Source organism: Salvelinus fontinalis, chromosome 15 (assembly GCF_029448725.1).
Source record: "Salvelinus fontinalis isolate EN_2023a chromosome 15, ASM2944872v1, whole genome shotgun sequence".
NCBI lineage: Eukaryota > Metazoa > Chordata > Actinopteri > Salmoniformes > Salmonidae > Salvelinus > Salvelinus fontinalis.
The window spans coordinates 47,018,280-47,035,307 of NC_074679.1; the positions used below are offsets into that span (position 1 = coordinate 47,018,280).

General features: G+C 46.8%; 1 protein-coding gene across 2 annotated transcripts in view; it reads right to left on the reverse strand.

Moving 5' to 3' along the window:
- The window catches only part of ttbk2a (tau tubulin kinase 2a), a 29,708-nt gene extending 13,257 nt beyond the window's left edge, over nt 1–16,451 (reverse strand). For both annotated transcript variants that reach the window (XM_055864015.1, XM_055864014.1), the window contains exons 1-10: nt 15,976–16,451; nt 11,387–11,572; nt 10,387–10,534; nt 7,988–8,202; nt 7,141–7,245; nt 6,738–6,896; nt 6,392–6,517; nt 2,083–2,240; nt 1,666–1,876; nt 1,332–1,558 (exon numbers count right to left, since the gene is read on the reverse strand). In XM_055864015.1, coding sequence (XP_055719990.1) covers nt 1,332–1,558; nt 1,666–1,876; nt 2,083–2,240; nt 6,392–6,517; nt 6,738–6,896; nt 7,141–7,245; nt 7,988–8,202; nt 10,387–10,534; nt 11,387–11,458 — 1,421 coding nt within the window. In that variant the 5' untranslated portion in view covers nt 11,459–11,572; nt 15,976–16,451. The remainder of the gene's footprint in view (nt 1–1,331; nt 1,559–1,665; nt 1,877–2,082; nt 2,241–6,391; nt 6,518–6,737; nt 6,897–7,140; nt 7,246–7,987; nt 8,203–10,386; nt 10,535–11,386; nt 11,573–15,975) is intronic.
- Nucleotides 16,452–17,028: the final 577 nt, after the last annotated feature.

Consider the following 17,028-nt stretch of genomic DNA (forward strand, 5'->3'; position numbering starts at 1 on the left):
ATGACCGCAGTCAAATTCCACGTGACCGTTTGAGTCACGGTAATCTCCTATGCGCTTTGACATGAATGGCACTGATGCATTGGTAGTACCCGACTCTCTAACGATCATCAGGTCACTAATGGTCTGGTACTCAGGTCTCTATTGTTCCTCTAACCACTCTGACATCAATGCAAATACATTTGAAAATCACAAACACTCGGCCTCCCGAGTGGCGCAGTGGTCTATGGCACTGCATCGCAGTGCTAGCTGTGCCACTAGAGATTCTAGGTTCGAGTCCAGGCTCTGTCGCAGCCGACTGCGACCGGGAGAACCATGGGGCGGCGCACAATTGGCCCAGTGTCATCCGGGTTAGGGGAGGGTTTGGCCGGCAGGGATGTCGTTGTCCCATCGCGACACATTGGCGCGGCTGGTTTCCGGGTTAAGTGGGCATTGTGTCAAGAAACAGTGCAGCTTGGTTGGGTCGTGTTTCGGAGGACGCACAGCTCTTGACCTTCGCCTCTCCCGAGTCCGTATGGGAGTTGCAGCAATGAGACAAGACTGTAACTACCAATTGGATACGCAACGAAATGGACTCTTACTAAAGTGGTGATTCATTCTAAGCATTTAAGAAGTTGCATGTAGAACACCCATTGCATTTTAGAGTTTATACATAAGCATGGGTCTATACGGCCTCAATCCCCCCCCCAAAAAGCCTGAATTAAAATAACAATAGCCTAATACACAAAATTCAACAAAACTCTAGTAATCACCTTTGAGTGTGGACTGTGTTATTATGCATACTGGATGGCCTTATGCTCCGCTCCAAACGTTCTGTCCATGAGTCTGGGAGAGAACGTATAGGCCAAGTCGATGATGTTGGTTCACGGATTGCGCAGGGCGGCTTACAGAGTAGTTTGTCTACGATTATAGTGAATTTGTTCTTTCCTTTCTGGAGCGTGTAGAGAGAGAAGGGCTGTCAACAGCTTAATAAAATATATTTAGTTGGGAAAACATGTTTCTGTCGATGTTTCCCAAAATTAAGCACTAGGTAGCTGCAGGAACTGGGTTAGAGAGCCCATGGCGTACAGAGTTTAGGTAGAATATCACCTGTCGCGCAGCGAGAGGCTGCTCCTCAAACAGGTTGACGCGTGAAGTGAAATAAGTGTTCTTATGAGTCCAGACATTTCTATATGCAATCCAGTGTGAAAGCAGAGTTTTGATGGTTGCTGCTAAAAAGAGGAGGATCCCAGCTTTCTAGTACTAATACATTTATTTCTCAGCTAAGTCCCATTCCTGATTGCAAGTAATAGCGTAGAAGCATAGCGATACAGGTGGTTAGTAAGGGTACTGACCATGCCTCCAGGAAGCGTTCAGGGCTGGGCTTGGCCTCTAGGGTCAACCTCCTGTCCAGCTCAAAGCTGTGGATGTTACGAAGCTTCCTGAGCAGAGGACCACCACCGTCCTGCCCTGAGGCCCCCACCATCTCAGAGTGTACCCGGACAGGAGAGCCCAGACTGGGGTTGGCGTGTGGGCTCTGGAGACCCCCCTGGTTGTTGCTGTGCTCCTCCTCTGTGGCTGCCTGGTGGGGATGGAACCAGGGGATGGAGTGGTAAGGGATATGGGTGTGTGTATACGTGTGTGCTGGTGTTTGTGTGTGTGTGTGTGGGTGTGTGTTCACGTGTGTACCTTCCAGACAGCTGTCCTGATGCGGTTGCGGTCACGGTCCAGCATCTCCCAGACGTCAGCTTCCTGGTTGGCCCGGGGCATGCTGGGGGATCCAGGGAGGCGTTCTGGAGGAGGGTTGTTCTCCCCATTGTCACTGAGCTGCTCGTCCTGCAGCACGTCGTCTGTGTTCTCCCTCGCCAGGTCCCCAGGGACCAGGGACGCATTCGCCATTCTGGAATCATAGAGTAGGTGTTACTATGGTGTCACTAACTGACAGCAACTGGAAGATTCATCCATTCATTCAACAGGTAGATTCATTCATTCTGTAAACAAGTTATAGTTGTTTTTAAAACCAGTGTGCGATTGTGAAAGAGACAAGAAACCCCTAAACCCTCAGTGGACTTTCAAACAGCTAGTCCATGATTCCCAGTCTCTTACCCCATGTGTGCAGGCGTGAGGCGTGTGTGGTGCTGTGGTGTGGTGGCTGTGGCGTTGATGGTCAGAGTACCATCCGACCCAGTCCTCTCCCAGTCATACGGGTCATTCTCCACCACGTTGTAGGTCTTCATACTGTTGTCAAACACTGACATCAGCAGCTACGACACAACAGGAAGTCACATGATGTCATATCCTGAGATACCTAAGGCCTTTGTGAGACATCACTGACTGACTGGCTGACTGATACTTAGTACTCAAAGAACAATCAGACATTCAGACACTCACTGCTATGACATTTTGAAGACAATCCAATATTATGTAGACAATCAGTCATTCTGCAAAAAGACACTGAGTATACCAAACATAAGGCACGACTTCCTAATATTGAGTTGCGCACCCCACGGGGATGCTGGCCCATGTTGACTCCAAAGCTCCCAGAGCTGTGTCAAGTCGGCTGGATGCCCTTTGAGTGGTGGACCATTCCTGATACACACAGGAAACTGTTGAGTGTGAAAACCCCAGGAGCATTGCAGTTCTTGACATAAACTGGTGCGTCTGACACCTACTACCGTATCCTGTTCAAAGGCACTTACATTTTAACATACACAATCCATGTCTCAATTGTCTCAAGGCTTAAAAATCCTTCTCTATTCTGTCTCCTCGCCTTCGTAGACAAAATTTGACTGTGAATAGGGCTGTGGCGGTCACAAAATTTAGTCAGCCGGTGATTGTCAAGCAAATAACTGTCGGTCTCATGGTAATTGACCGTTAATTAACATGAACACATTTAGCATCTGCTGGCTAAAATCTACATTTTAACAAGTGTAATAAATCCATGAAACAAAATCAAATCAAATGTTATTTGTCAAATGCGCCGAATACAACAGGTGTAGGTAGACCTTACCGTGAAATGCTTACTTACAAGCCCTTAACCAACAACGCAGTTGAGGAAATAGAGTTAATAAAATATTTACGAAATAAACTAAAGTAAAAAGAAAAATGTAATTAACCAAAAAGTAACACAATCGATTTACATAACAATAACAAGGCTATATACAGGGGGTACCAGTACCGAATCAATGTGCAGGGGTACAGGTTAGTCGAGGTCATTTGTAAAGTGACTATGCATAGATAATAAACAGCGAGTAGCAGCAGTGTAAAAAACAAAGAGGGGGGGGGGGGGTGTAAATAGTCTGGGTGGCCATTTGATTAGTTGTTCAGCACTCTTATGGCTTGGGGGTAGAAGCTGTTAAGGAGCTTTTTGGTCCTAGACTTGGTGCTCCGGTACCGTTTGCCGTGCGGTAGCAAAGAGAACAGTCTATGACGGCTGACTGGAGTTTTGGCCTTCCTCTGACACCGCCTAGTATATATGTCCTGGATGTCAGGAAACTTGGGCCCAGTGATGTACGAGCTGAACCCACTTCCCTCTGTAGTGCCATTAGGGTCAGATGCTGAGCAGTTTCTATACCAGGCAGTGATGCAACCGGTCAGGATGCTCTCGATGGTTCAGCTGTAGAACATTGAGGATCTGGGGACCAATGACAAATCTTTTCAGTCACTTGAGGGGGAAAAGGTGTTGTCATGCCCTCTCCACAACTGTCTTGGTGTGTTTGGACCGTGATAGTTTGTTGGTGATGTGGACACCAAGGAACTTGAAACTCTCGACCCGCTCCACTTCAGGCCCGTCGATGTTAATGGGGGCCTGTTAATGGGGGCCTCGCCTTTTCATATAGTCCACGATCACCTCCTTTGTCTCACTCATATTGAGAGAGAGGTTATAGAGTTATAGAGAGCCTCCCTATAGGCTGTCTCCTCGTTGTCGGTGATCAGGCCTACCACTGTTGTGTCGTCAGTAAACTTATTGACGGTGTTGGAGTTGTGCTTGGCCATGCAGTCGTGGGTGAACATGGAATACCGGTAGGGGACTAAGCACACAGCCCTGAGGGGTTCCAGTGTTGAGGATCAGCGTGGCAGATGTGTTACCTAACCTTACCCCCTGGGGGTCGGCCCGTCAGGAAGTTCAGGATCCAATTGCAGAGGGAGGTGTTTAGTCCCAGGTCCTTAGCTTTGTGGGCACTATGGTGTTGAACGCTGAGCTGTAGTCAATGAAAAACCATTCTCAAATAGGTGTTCCTTTTGTCCAGGTGGGAAAGGGCAGTGTGGAGTGTGATTGAGATTGCGTCATCTGTGGATCTGTTGGGGCGGTGTGCGAATTGGAGTGGGTCTAGGGTTTCTAGCATGATGGTGCTGATGTGAGCCATGACCAGCCTTTCAAAGCACTTCATGGCTACCGACATGAGTGCTACGGGGCGGTAGTCATTTAGGCAGGTTACCTTCGCTTTCTTGGGCACAGGGACTATGGTGGTTTGCTTGAAACATAGATAGGTATTACAGACTCGGCCAGGGAGAGGTTGAAAATGTCAGTGAAGACACTTGCCAGTTGGTCCGCGGATGCTTTGAGTACACGTCCTGTTAATCCGTCTGGCCCCGCGGCTTTGTGAATGTTGACCTGTTTAGAAGGTCTTGCTCACATCGGCTATGCAGAGAATGATCACACAGTCGTCCGGAACAGCTGGTGCTCTAATGATGATTTGAAAAAAGTTGTTTGAAAGGCATGAGCTCTGCTTTGTTTTTTGCCCAGGGTGTACACACCACATCAGTCACTCATTCACAATTTGACAAGCACTTGATAATGCCTAGAATTTCACGGTGGCATCCCCTTTGTGTGGAGGTAATGCACCCTAAAAAAATCCATGCCTTTTGCAGCCAGTGGACATTGTACCCTTCTTGCTGAGTGCTGCGCGCTCCATCATGTGACTGGGTCTTTCTCACAGGCTACAAGTGAAGACAGACACATTGGGGACGCAACTGCGCGCCTCCTTATCCAATTCCAAGGTGCATATTGAAGATATTGGAAGAACTGTCCACATTTCCTTTTCATCAGCCAACAAGATGAGTAGGCCTAACGAACAGCAAAAGAAGTAGCTTATGTCAATCTACTATCCCCCCATAGTACAAAAGGTCGACCTATTCTATTCTGTGCAAGAAATAAATATTCCAAACATAGTCTGGGACTGTTGTGGGATGCGATAGATCCCAAATGAATATGACCACTAGCATAAAAAAAAGCTGTTTTAAGCAATGTGGCTGAACCAACAGATCAAAACGTTTAACTTAATATGTTGATCAACTATGAGGCTATTTCCTCACATTATAAGCGCAGCAATGCACACATGGTAGTAGGCTATAAGTGAGAATGTGCATTAATGGAAAACACCATTATTAAAAGTGACCCTAAACGCGATTATGCATGTAATGCTTCTATTATAAAAGGTGCATTTTTATGTGAAAATGATCTTCCCCAAACTTGATACTCACATGCTGCTTATGTATTTCAGGCTCGATCCACTTTAGTTGTGATACAAACCTTATTAAAACATATAGGTCTATGGGCTAGGCTACACGAGGTGTGCGACTATGATTCGAAAATGTCGCAAAAAAATACATTGTTTCTTACGCTGGGCATCATTCACAAGTGAATAAAATATAATTCACAAGTGATGGGCTAATATTGTCACCCATCAAACTGGTCTTGAAATAATCTTTACATATACTAAATAAGCTACGTGTGCCATTTGTTTTGATTTAGAAAGGACCGTTATCATGCACCTGTATCTAAACAGAGACAGTGGGAATAAAACACATGTCATCTATGCACTTAAATAGCGAACGGAGAACGCTTTTCCCCGTGGTTGATTTTCATGCCAGTCAGGAAGGCTATTCTCCTGTTGTAAAGAGAAGCAGTGTGCTTAATATTAGGAAAGTTGAGAAATAAATACAGTAGGCCTAGCCTATAGAAAACTGATCCTCCTCTTTAGTAGAGGCCATCACTCTGTTATCTCACGCAACTGCATAGCCTATTGAAATGTTGCGCAACATGAGCTCATGAAGTGTTTGATTCGATTTTCAAAGACATTTGCATTTACGTCAGAGTGATTAGAAGGACAATAGAGTGCTGAGTACCAGGCGGTGAGCAAGTTTGGTAAGTTACTAACGACCATCAGCAGCATCAGAGCTTGGAGAAGCCTAATTACCACGAGAATTTGACTGCCTTCGTGACTCGTGACCACCAGCGTGGCGGTAAAACGGTCACCGCAACAGCCCTAACTGTGACTTACTGTATATTGACACATGGAACTAACGCAGTGCTTAGTTCTAAACAGTTAACAGATATAGATACCGTATACACACATATGCAGTAGGTTCAGGGAGAGAGATATGTCATGTTACCACCCGCACACACAGTTACCTGATAGTCTGGTTTGGTAAAGTAGTCCAGGTTAGAGATGTGATCTAGGAAGACAGTGAACTCAGCAGGCAGGTGTTTCAGCATGAGCCTGTGGTCATAGGTGTCCTTCAGCTTCCCTACATGCTCCTGGGAAGGGTTTACACATGTTACGATGGAACTATTTTATCTATGCACACAGGAGCATGTGTACATTCATATGCAGTGACGTCAAGAGCTGTGACGTAAGTTAGCGTTAGCCGAAGGTAACGTTGCCACTACGAGTCATGTACGTCTGTATCCTGACTATTATTTCAGAGACTGCTGATTGGTCGGTGCACAGGAAGGAATGTTCAAGCTAGATGCTTACCTTGTCTTTGATCTTTCGCCATGGCAACTGGCCAACCATGAACTCCACCAGCATGTAGAAGAGAGACCACAGGTCGTCATGCCGACCCATCTCCTTGTTCTTGTGTGCATTGACGGACGCGTAGCGGACTGTACCTCTGAAACCTGCTACTGGTCGTGGCTGGGGGAGAAAGAGAGACTTCACAAGCTGCTGGACGACTAACATAGGAGGAATCGTACATGACAATAGCACACATTCAACAGACAGACATAGACAGTTTCCCGGACATAGATGGAAACCTAGTCCTGGACTAAAGAAGCTATTTCAATGGAGATTCTCCATTCAGCATGCTTTTTAGTCTAGCACTAGGCTTAACCTGTGTCCGGGAAACCGACCCCCTGTGTCTAACCACACAGACACTTACCGGTCGGACCTCTTGGCAGGAGTTAGTAAACTGGCGAGCTAGACCAAAGTCCAGCATGTAGCAGGTCCTACAGGTACTGGGAAAACGGCCCATGGCAAAGTTGGACTAGGAGAGAGATGGTGAAAGAAGAAGGTAGTGAGATAAATAAAGAGAGAGAGAGAGACAGAAGGAGAGAAAGAGAGAAAGAGAGAAAGAGGAAGAGAGAAAGCGGGAGAGAGAAAGAGGGAGAGAAAGAGGGAGAGAGAGAAAGAGAGAAAGAGAGAGAGAGGAAGAGAGAAAGAGATGAAGAGAGAGAGAGGAAGAGAGAGAGAGAGAGAGGAAGAGAGAGGAAGAGAGAGGAAGAGAGAGGAAGAGAGAGGAAGAGAGAGGAAGAAAGAGGAAGAGAGAGGAAGAGAGAGGAAGAGAGAGGAAGAGAGAGGAAGAGAGAGGAAGAGAGAGGAAGAGAGAGGAAGAGAGAAGATGAAGAGAGAGAAGAAGAGAGAGAAGAAGAGAGAGAGAGAGTTTTCCACTCAGTTTCACCTGTTGTTGAACTTCATTCTTCAAAGTGATCAATCACAGTGAGGTGAGTTTTAAAAGCACATACTGTTTTGATGATAAGAGTTTGATGTGATTTTCCATTGTATTTGCATCGATGTCAGAGTGGTTAGAGGGACAACAGAGACCTGAGTACCAGACCATTAGTGACCCGAGGGTCGTTAGAGAGTTGGGTACTACCAACACACGTCCTGAGTGCATAAAAGGAGATTACCGTGACTCAACGGTCACCTAGGATTTCACTGCGGTGGCGGTAAAACGGTCACCGCAACAGCCCTACCCCCTCACACACACACCTCTGACCCCGTCTCACCGGTTTGATGTCTCGGTGCAGGAAGCCAACAGAGTGGATGCTCTCTATAGCTTCTAGTATCTGTCGTCCCAGTCTCAGGGTGGTGCTGATTGTAAACGTGCCCCGCGTCATACTCCTCCGCAGGTCGGCCAGGTTACGACCCTGAAGCTCCATCACCACGTAGTTGAAGCGATCATTGCGGCCGCACCCGACAAAGCGACACACGTGGTCTTTACCTGGGGGAGAATAGAATACAATTCAAATTGAATAGAATAGTTTGGATAAAACGATCAAGCATAATCTAATCTAACCCTTATCCAATCAGCACGTGTATATTTCTACTGGCCATCCAATGTGCTCCACTGCCCCTCCCCCCGCCACCCCCCATCCAGCCCACAACTCGCCTCTGACAGCTTGCCCGTGGCCCATGCTGATTTATGGAGTGTGTGTGTGTGCGTGCAAGTCTCAGGAGACTCTGCTGCACAGCCCGACTCCGGCCACACCCTTCAGCACAGGGAGAGACCCCACTCTTACTCTCCCGTACACTCAATCTTTCACTCCATTCTCGACCCCTCTCTCTCGTCCTTTTCCTCCTCCCATTCCCGGCATCATTATATATGACGGCGTACAAATGCTCGAGAAGTGTGAGAAGGCCTACCACACACACGTTTATTTCTCTCCCATAAAATCATCTACAAAGGCTTCCTTTAAGCCTTTCAGTCAATGTCTGTTGAGAAAAAGAGGCTCGGGGAGACATGTTGGGGGGATGGGAGAACGGGAAGAGTTGAGCACGTTTCAAGTTACATCCTCTTTCCCTCTGGGACGCTACAGAACCATAATCCTCCAGCACACAACCATTATACACACACACTCACTCACACACGGACACACGGACACACGGACACACAACCATTAGAAAGCAAACACGATCCTTCTCAGGCCATTGATTTTCGGGAACGAGAGACAAAAACTGACAGAGAGGGGAAAAGGGCAGGGAGAAGGAAGAAAGGGAAAACAAGAAAATAAAAAAAAGAGAGCAGAGAAAGAGAGAAACGGAAAGACAGACAGAGGGGAAGAAGGCCGGAGAGGAGAGAGAGAGAGAAAGGAAGAAAAAGAAAACAAAATGCCCCCCAAAGGAACTCCTCTCCTAATTGGTCTGTTGATCCGCTGCTATGAAGGAGGATTTTTATCAAGAGTTTGATTTGAAGCCAGGCTAGGGTCATTTACATGTATAAATGTAACCTTATTTAACTAGGCAAGTCAGTTATGAACAAATTCTTATTTACAATGACGGCCTACACCGGCCAAACCCAGACGACGCTGGGCCAATTGTGCGCCGCCCTGTGGGACTTCCAATCACGGCCGTTGTGATACAGACTGAATTCGAACCAGGGTTTCTGTAGTGATGCAAGCACTGAGATGCAGTGCCTTAGACCGCTGCGCCACTCGGAGTCCCCTATACACACCAGTAGTGATGTCCTTTTACACTCTGTGTCCTGTATCCCCACTGCCAACACTTCCTTGTTTCCTCTCTCTGCATATTACCCTTCAGTGTCAGTATCGCCTTGCCTTATAAAATAGAGCATGTACCTTTAAAAAAACATAAATTCAATTGATTGAGATTACATTAGGTTGAATGTCTACTTTGAAATTACTACTGGTCAGGTTAGGAGAGGTTGAGTTTAGGGCCGAGGTGGTTGAGTTTAGGGCAGGGGGTTGTGGTTGAGTTTAGGGCAGGGGGTTGTGGTTGAGTTTAGGGCAGGGGGTTGTGGTTGAGTTTAGGGCAGGGGGTTGTGGTTGAGTTTAGGACAAGGGGTTGTGGTTGAGTATAGGACAGGGGCTTGTGGTTGAGTTTAGGGCAGGGGGTTGTGGTTGAGTTTAGGACAGGGGGTTGTGGTTGAGTTTAGGACAGGGGGTTGTGGTTGAGTTTAGGACAGGGGGTTGTGGTTGAGGTTAAGACAGGGGGTTGTGGTTGAGTTTAGGACAGGGGGTTGTGGTTGAGTTTAGGACAGGGGGTTGTGGTTGAGTTTAGGACAGGGGGTTGTGGTTGAGGTTAAGACAGGGGGTTGTGGTTGAGTTTAGGGCAGGGGGTTGTGGTTGAGTTTAGGGCAGGGGGTTGTGGTTGAGTTTAGGGCAGGGGGTTGTGGTTGAGTTTAGGGCAGGGGGTTGTGGTTGAGTTTAGGGCAGGGGGTTGTGGTTGAGTTTAGTGTAGGGGCTTGTGGTTGAGTTTAGTGTAGGGGCTTGTGGTTGAGTTTAGTGTAGGGGCTTGTGGTTGAGTTTAGGGCAGATGGCTTGTGGTTGAGTTTAGGGCAGGGGCTTGTGGTTGAGTTTAGGGCAGGGGGTTGTGGTTGAGTTTAGTGTAGGGTGGGCAGGGGGCAGAAGCCAGCGGGCAGGTTAAGTGCAGGTAATTGCTGTCTTACCCTGGAGTTTCTTGAGGACGGCCACCTCCATCTTGAGGACCTGTTTGGGCTGCAGTGCTGACTCCACCTTCAGAGCAACACTGACCCTGGTCAGCAGGTCCAACGCCTCGTAGATCTCCCCGAAGCCACCGCCACCAATCTTCTTTGCCTACACACACATCCCAAGGCAAAACATCATGTCATAACGTGGAAAACATAGGCTTCATTATTTTATTTTTCAAATCTTCCCATCACCCTTCCTCTTCCAAACTTCCCCCTTCCAATTACCACAGACATATTTACATGTTTCTCCCTCTCTTATCAGTATCCACACACACACACACACACACACACACACACACACACAGACACACAATTGTGTGTGACAGAAGCAGCTCATCTCAAATGGATTAGCAGTGGCAGAGTTGCGTAACATCAGTTCCTCAGTCAGTACTATACACAGGAAGTGGAGCCATGGCGCTGTACTTTGTTACTGCCTAGTATTCCTCCCAGTCCCAGCTACACTAACACCTCCCTGTTGGCTCTGTGATGGCCAGGAGACACGGGCATGCAAACACACACACACACACTCGTGCAAGTACACACACACATAAACTCCCGCAAGCATACACACCGTCGCTCAAGCACACACACACACACACACACACACACACCACGCCCTGGTGGAGCGGAGAGGACAGGGGGATAGGGCCAAGGCCTGAGTGCTGAGAAAAGCACACCGAGTGGCTACAAATAGCTACTCTGCTGCTATATTAAGTTCCACTCCACTTCGTGACAGAACGCTGCATGTGCACTGCACACAAAGGGAGTTGACCCCAAACTGTCCAGGACAGTAGGTGAGACGGAGAAGATAGGAACACAGGGGAGAGCTTAAGCGACGCTTGGAGGACAAAGATAGCCTTGTTGTGAGGAATTGGTGCTTGCAGAGGGGGTGAAAACATGACATAAGTTAACGGGTAGACACACCGACATAAGCTTACACACACACACACACGCTTACCACTTTCCATCGTTCCTTGACCAGGACAAGCACAGTTAGGATGTCAGCTTGCTCTGTCGCCGTAGCACTCATTCTGCCGGTGGTGGACTCACTGCTGCTTTCTTTACGCTTCCTCCCCTGCTGCGACTCTTGCTACCGACGACCAGCCTTATTCGATTGTGCCGGGCATCAGGACCCCGTGGAAACCTAAACAGCAGGCCAGGAGAGAGGCAGAACACACAGAAAGACCACCACCACAGTCAACGTACTGTAACGTTGCAACCTTTTTAGACATAGCTTTGATGGACGCTTCCTCTACCAAGGGCTGCATCATCAAGTCAAATCAAATTGATTCATAAAAGCCCTTTGTACACCAGCACATGTCATAAAGTGTGTATGCATATGTTGTTGGTGTAAAGTGCTGTGTGCAGGAGGAATGTCCACTAGCCTGTGTAGATGATATGCCCATGACAGCTGAGGTGGGGCCTATGGGCTTTATGACTGAAACCTGAATATTGAAAGTTGACTTCCCGGGTTGAGGAGTAGCCTGCGCTAACTAAGCCTCGTTTGTGCTGCATGGCCTAAGTGCAGCTTCCACAACGGCTGCTCCCAGGTGTCTCATGCAAGCTCTCTCTCAAGCCCACAGCGCCACCACACACCCATTGTGCGATTGTGACGAAGCTGACTCGGTAGCTCTCGTCACCTACGCGCATTACTTAATTCACCTTCTAAATTGTTTCCCCATATATCTAGTAATTCATGTATCCTAAATGTATATACCGATGTTCTTTTCCTCTTTTGCCAATAGCATGAGTATTTACAGTGCGCAAGGCTAATTATGTGTCGAGGAAATGTTTGGTGAAGCTGCATTGTGAACCATTTCAGATTCATATTTAAATACGGTATTTGACACTTTTTCAATCTTCCAAGTGCATGCGACGTTCAGAGATACATGAACACTCGCTGCACCGACGAGAAAGAAGAGAGTTTATTTCCATATTGTAATGTGTTTGAAGTTCGCGTCTCGGGGCGCTCTATGACTTCTTGTCCGCCATGTCTGTGCGTAATGGGAGCGCACACGGGTGAGCGGCTTCACAATACGTTTTGCAGCCTGTTGGCCTGCAGAACTGTTGCTATGAAATGCATCTATATTCATTCAATTGAATGTATTCCTGCTTTGAGGATAAGCCAGGAATGGTTAAGAGCCTAAATATGTAAATGTGGGTATAATGAAGATGCTGTTACATGATGTAATTCCATATTTATGTAAAGAGCTCCATGATTAACGGTATGGACCAGCTTCAGTTAAGCTCTAGCTCTGGTATGTCGTCTGTGTGGGGAGACTCTCCACAGCTTGGTATACCCCAACCTGCTATAGTTGGTTTGGAGGAGTAGGCCTGATTGAGGCTTAGGTTTCCCATTTATATTTAAAACTGTATATTCAAAGTCTGTGCATTTTGTAAATACCTTTGTAGATAATGTAAGTATTCATTGGATTTCGTCATTCACCTGGAACAACCTTTCACTGTTAATAAACCGGACACTATTTTGCTGCCTCGTTCTGCTATTTACTGCCCTTAAGGCTGCTCTAACTTCTGGTCTCTACCACAGTGATGAGAACTTTTCTTCAGCATCCTGTGTGTGGAACAAGTAGGCTGCTCCAGCATTATGCAACAAGGGCGCGGAGCATTCTTTGGTCACAGGACATGACATCAGTGTCAGTGTCTCCCCAGCACAGGAGCAATCCCAAGATGCAATGGGACAGGGGTGGGAAACGTCAAGTACAGCACAGGGACAGGCACCGTTACATCACAGTGAAATCAAGACCGTGACATCTGACAAAATGTTGTTGACACGTTGTTTGAGTCAGTGGCCTTAGCTCAGCAGCAGCTCTCTCTCTGCTCACTCTCGCTGTCTCTCTTTCTCTCTCCGCCCCCCCCCCCCCCACTCTCCCTCTCTCTCTTCCTCCCCCACTCTCCCTCTCTCTCTTCCTACCCCACTCTCTCCCTCCATCTCCTCTCCTTCAGACTGCAGAGGACAGCAGTCATGAAGTCAAAGCACCACTCCATGGATGTCAGGAGCTTTTTTTTTTAAGGACACAGATAGTTCACGTTCCAGATAAGACCAGCAGAGTAGCATGCATTTAGTGTGGTGTAGTAACAGTAGAGAAAAGATAAGTGTGTCGGGGAAAAGAGTGATGTTAAGAGATTGGCTGGATTCCTGTCTGAATATAGGCCTAATCAGTGCAGCAGCAGCCCCAAATGAAATCACACAGAGGGCCTAAAATGAACTCTGTCTGAAGGTCAAAATGAGAAACATCCATCTTCCGCTAAAACCCCGAGGCAGGAAAGTTACGCACAGTCAGGGAAGCCCAACCTCCATGTCTCTGTGTGAGAAGCCACCAATATAACGCACTCTGCAGTAGCCTACATTTCAAGCACACAGAGGATTTTTATTCCAATCTCCCTCCATGGAGTTCGATAAATTTCTGTTCGAAAAACAGCACTAGTTTGTACAGTGGAAGGTAGTATCCTCTTTTCAATCTCTCCATCTGGGCCAATAATCCTTTATTACATTTCTGAAGCGCTTTTCATTTTACAGAATCACCTCAAAGTGTTCACAAAAGCACTATACAAAATAAGATCTGTATTTATAAAGCATCTCAGAGTGCTGATCTAGGATCAGTCTTGACTTTCAGATCATAATGAATAAGATTACAGTATTTGGATAGGGAAAACCTGATCCTAGATCAGCACTCCTTCTTTGAGATGGTTTATGAATACAGGGCCAGAAAGCAGCCTGCTGCCTCAGAGCCAGTCCAGAACTATTTCACTCAGCCAGCAGGTGGCTGGTCCACATGGTTGTGGAATGAATCCAAAACGGCACCCTGCTCCCTTTTAAGTGCACCACTTTTGCAAAAGTAGTGCACCATAGCCTATAGGGTATAGGCTGCCATTTGGGCCATATTTGTGTGACTCACTGGTCAACACAACACTGCTGTTCGGACACCTCTCAATGCAAATCATGAATCAGAATAACACATTGGTTGCAGAGATTTGGTCTCAGACCAGTCATGATAAATCTTTGCCACTCATCTCAGTCTGGCCGTGAATCATGCTGCCTGACTCCGTGGCAATTGAACTATTTAAATGTGCTGCCTGCTGCCCTGCCTGCTGCCCTGCTCTCTTGAGAACTGGAAGACTGCGTGCCACAGTAATAGAGCAGGGATGATGAAATGACAGATGGATATCTGTTGGATAGGCCTACTTCCATTCCTATGAGTCTGAGCAGTCACACACCCACACAGACCCCCCCCCCCCCCCCCCCCACACACACACACACCTACATTATCCACCCCAAACACACACGTCAAGTCAACACGATAACCAGGGCTCATTAAACTAGGGGAAACATCTCCCATGTTTGCTTTAATCGAATTAATTAGTGGGTGTTACAGCAGCCTCAGCCTGGCCCAGTGGACCAGAGACACCTTCCAACCTATTCCTTATACAGAGCCCGAGTTTTGGTCAAAAGCAGTGGACTACGTAGTGGAATAGGGTGCCATTTGCGACGCCCTCCTCTGGAGATGAAAGGAGTGAGTGTCTGATTCCCGAGCTGCTGCCGCTGCCATGGGCCTGGCTGTTCAGTCATCTCTCTGTTTCAAGCCCTGGAGCTTTGCCAGCATGGGGATGGGATGGGTAGGCCCTGCTCCATCCCCGGCCAGGCCCGTTCCATCTCCACCCAAAGAATGATGCTACAGTACAGAGTGAGTGGGCATGATAGTAGTGAATGATGTTGGGGTTGTCTCTCTCAATATCAGAACCTTACTACAGTGCATGTAGTCTACTGTATTGATCAATGACTGAATAAAGTAGGAATTGATTGTTCGTAAGCCTCTGTATTGTAATGTTTGCCTTGTACTGTTGATAAGATATTCTTCTCAACTAACTTGTTCTGGATCTTGAATCAGGTGGCATAATAATCATGTAATGGCTAACGTCTTTCCACACCATGTCAAGCGATGAATTCAGTACTGTACTACTTGAGTGACAAAGCTGATATGAAAAATGGATTTGCATGTGGATTGTAGCTTGCTGTGCATCTCCTCTCCCCCTCCCCTCTCTCTCTCGCTCTCTCATACACAAACACACACATACACACACACACGTCAGCTTAACATAACCATGGCATGAATGGCATGTGGTCAATAGACAATAGAAATGCGCATGACTTACAGGCAGCTGTTACAATGCAATAACTATGTAACTGGCTAATTGGTGGTTGCAATGTGCCACCTCCGCGCCTGTTGTTGCATAGCGAAGCGGCGTAATTAGCAAGCCTAGTGGATTTACGATTGCGCGTACACGCACAGCGTCCACACGGGCTATGCTAGAGTGCCTCTTTGCATTGATTTAGCTATGGGGAAAGCGTTGCGTTCTAGAATAGAATCGTACTGCATCTAGCTCTGGAACGACCTTGGCAGCGATGCTATATTGCATCAGTCCTTTTAAAATGTAGCTAATGTGGCCTGCTCTATCCCTGTATGTTGACATCAGCTAATGTTAGCTAGCTGTCAGTGTCATCCGATTGCATAGCAGCGGTGTCCATACCTTAGCCACTCCAATCCTTGATCCGAAAGAAGCCGGGTGTGGTTACAACAAATCCTTTATGTTTGTCTTGATGGAATGTTGAGACATCGAGTGGAATTCCATGGTGGGTGCGTTATCCATGTGGTGTTGATTCTGCAGCTGATGTTCACACGCACACATGTGAATTTAGCAGCAGGGATAATGAGTTTTATCTAATCGTCCCTTTTCTCCTTCTCTCTCTCGCTGTCAACTCAGCATCTCTCTCTCCGTCGCTACAGATCCGTGACGTGTTCGCTGCTCTTCTCTGATGATGTGCCTGCCTGCCCGCGCGTTCAAGATCCTATCCCCCTCGCAACAGCTCGCTATGTGAACGAGCGTGGGCTTTAAAGCGCTAGTGCACGTGTATTATGAATCATGAGCGTGGCCGCGCCCAATATTCCCTAATAATACATTTGTACATTGCGTATTTGTTTGCCCGATAGGAGGTGCCCAGCCTTTAGTTACACGCTCTTGCAAGTGTAGCCTCGTATTAGAATTTCACCCTCTCTATTATATTATATTCAATTGTATTATATTCTATTTTCTTTCATTTTAATCAAGCTTTTTTTGCATCAATGAAGATCCAGATATGACAGCATTGTAGAAGATGTTGCATAAGCATACTGTTGTGTGATAACAGCATGATTCCACACAATATCATGTGCTTTAATATAGTCTCTCTACCACATTTTATGAGTCCTTGCATGAATAATCATAATTCACTGAGCATTTGCTAAAAGCTAAGCATTAGATTTGTAAGAATAACATACTTCAAAAGAGCATGAAGAGGATGTTAAAAACGGCTCATTTAGATTTGGAGCCAATCCCAAACAATTACATCTCAACCTCTAATTCTTGCCACTTGAACATTGCTTATCTATAAATAAATATTAGGAACGGGCATGTGCTAGGTCTTCTCACATGTTGCTTACACCTATCTGGTTGTGAATGTATTTTCAGAAGTGCAACGAGCAAATCAACAAGAAACTAGGAACAGAGTCAAGAGATTTGGTTTGGAACTGGACCCTAAATTAC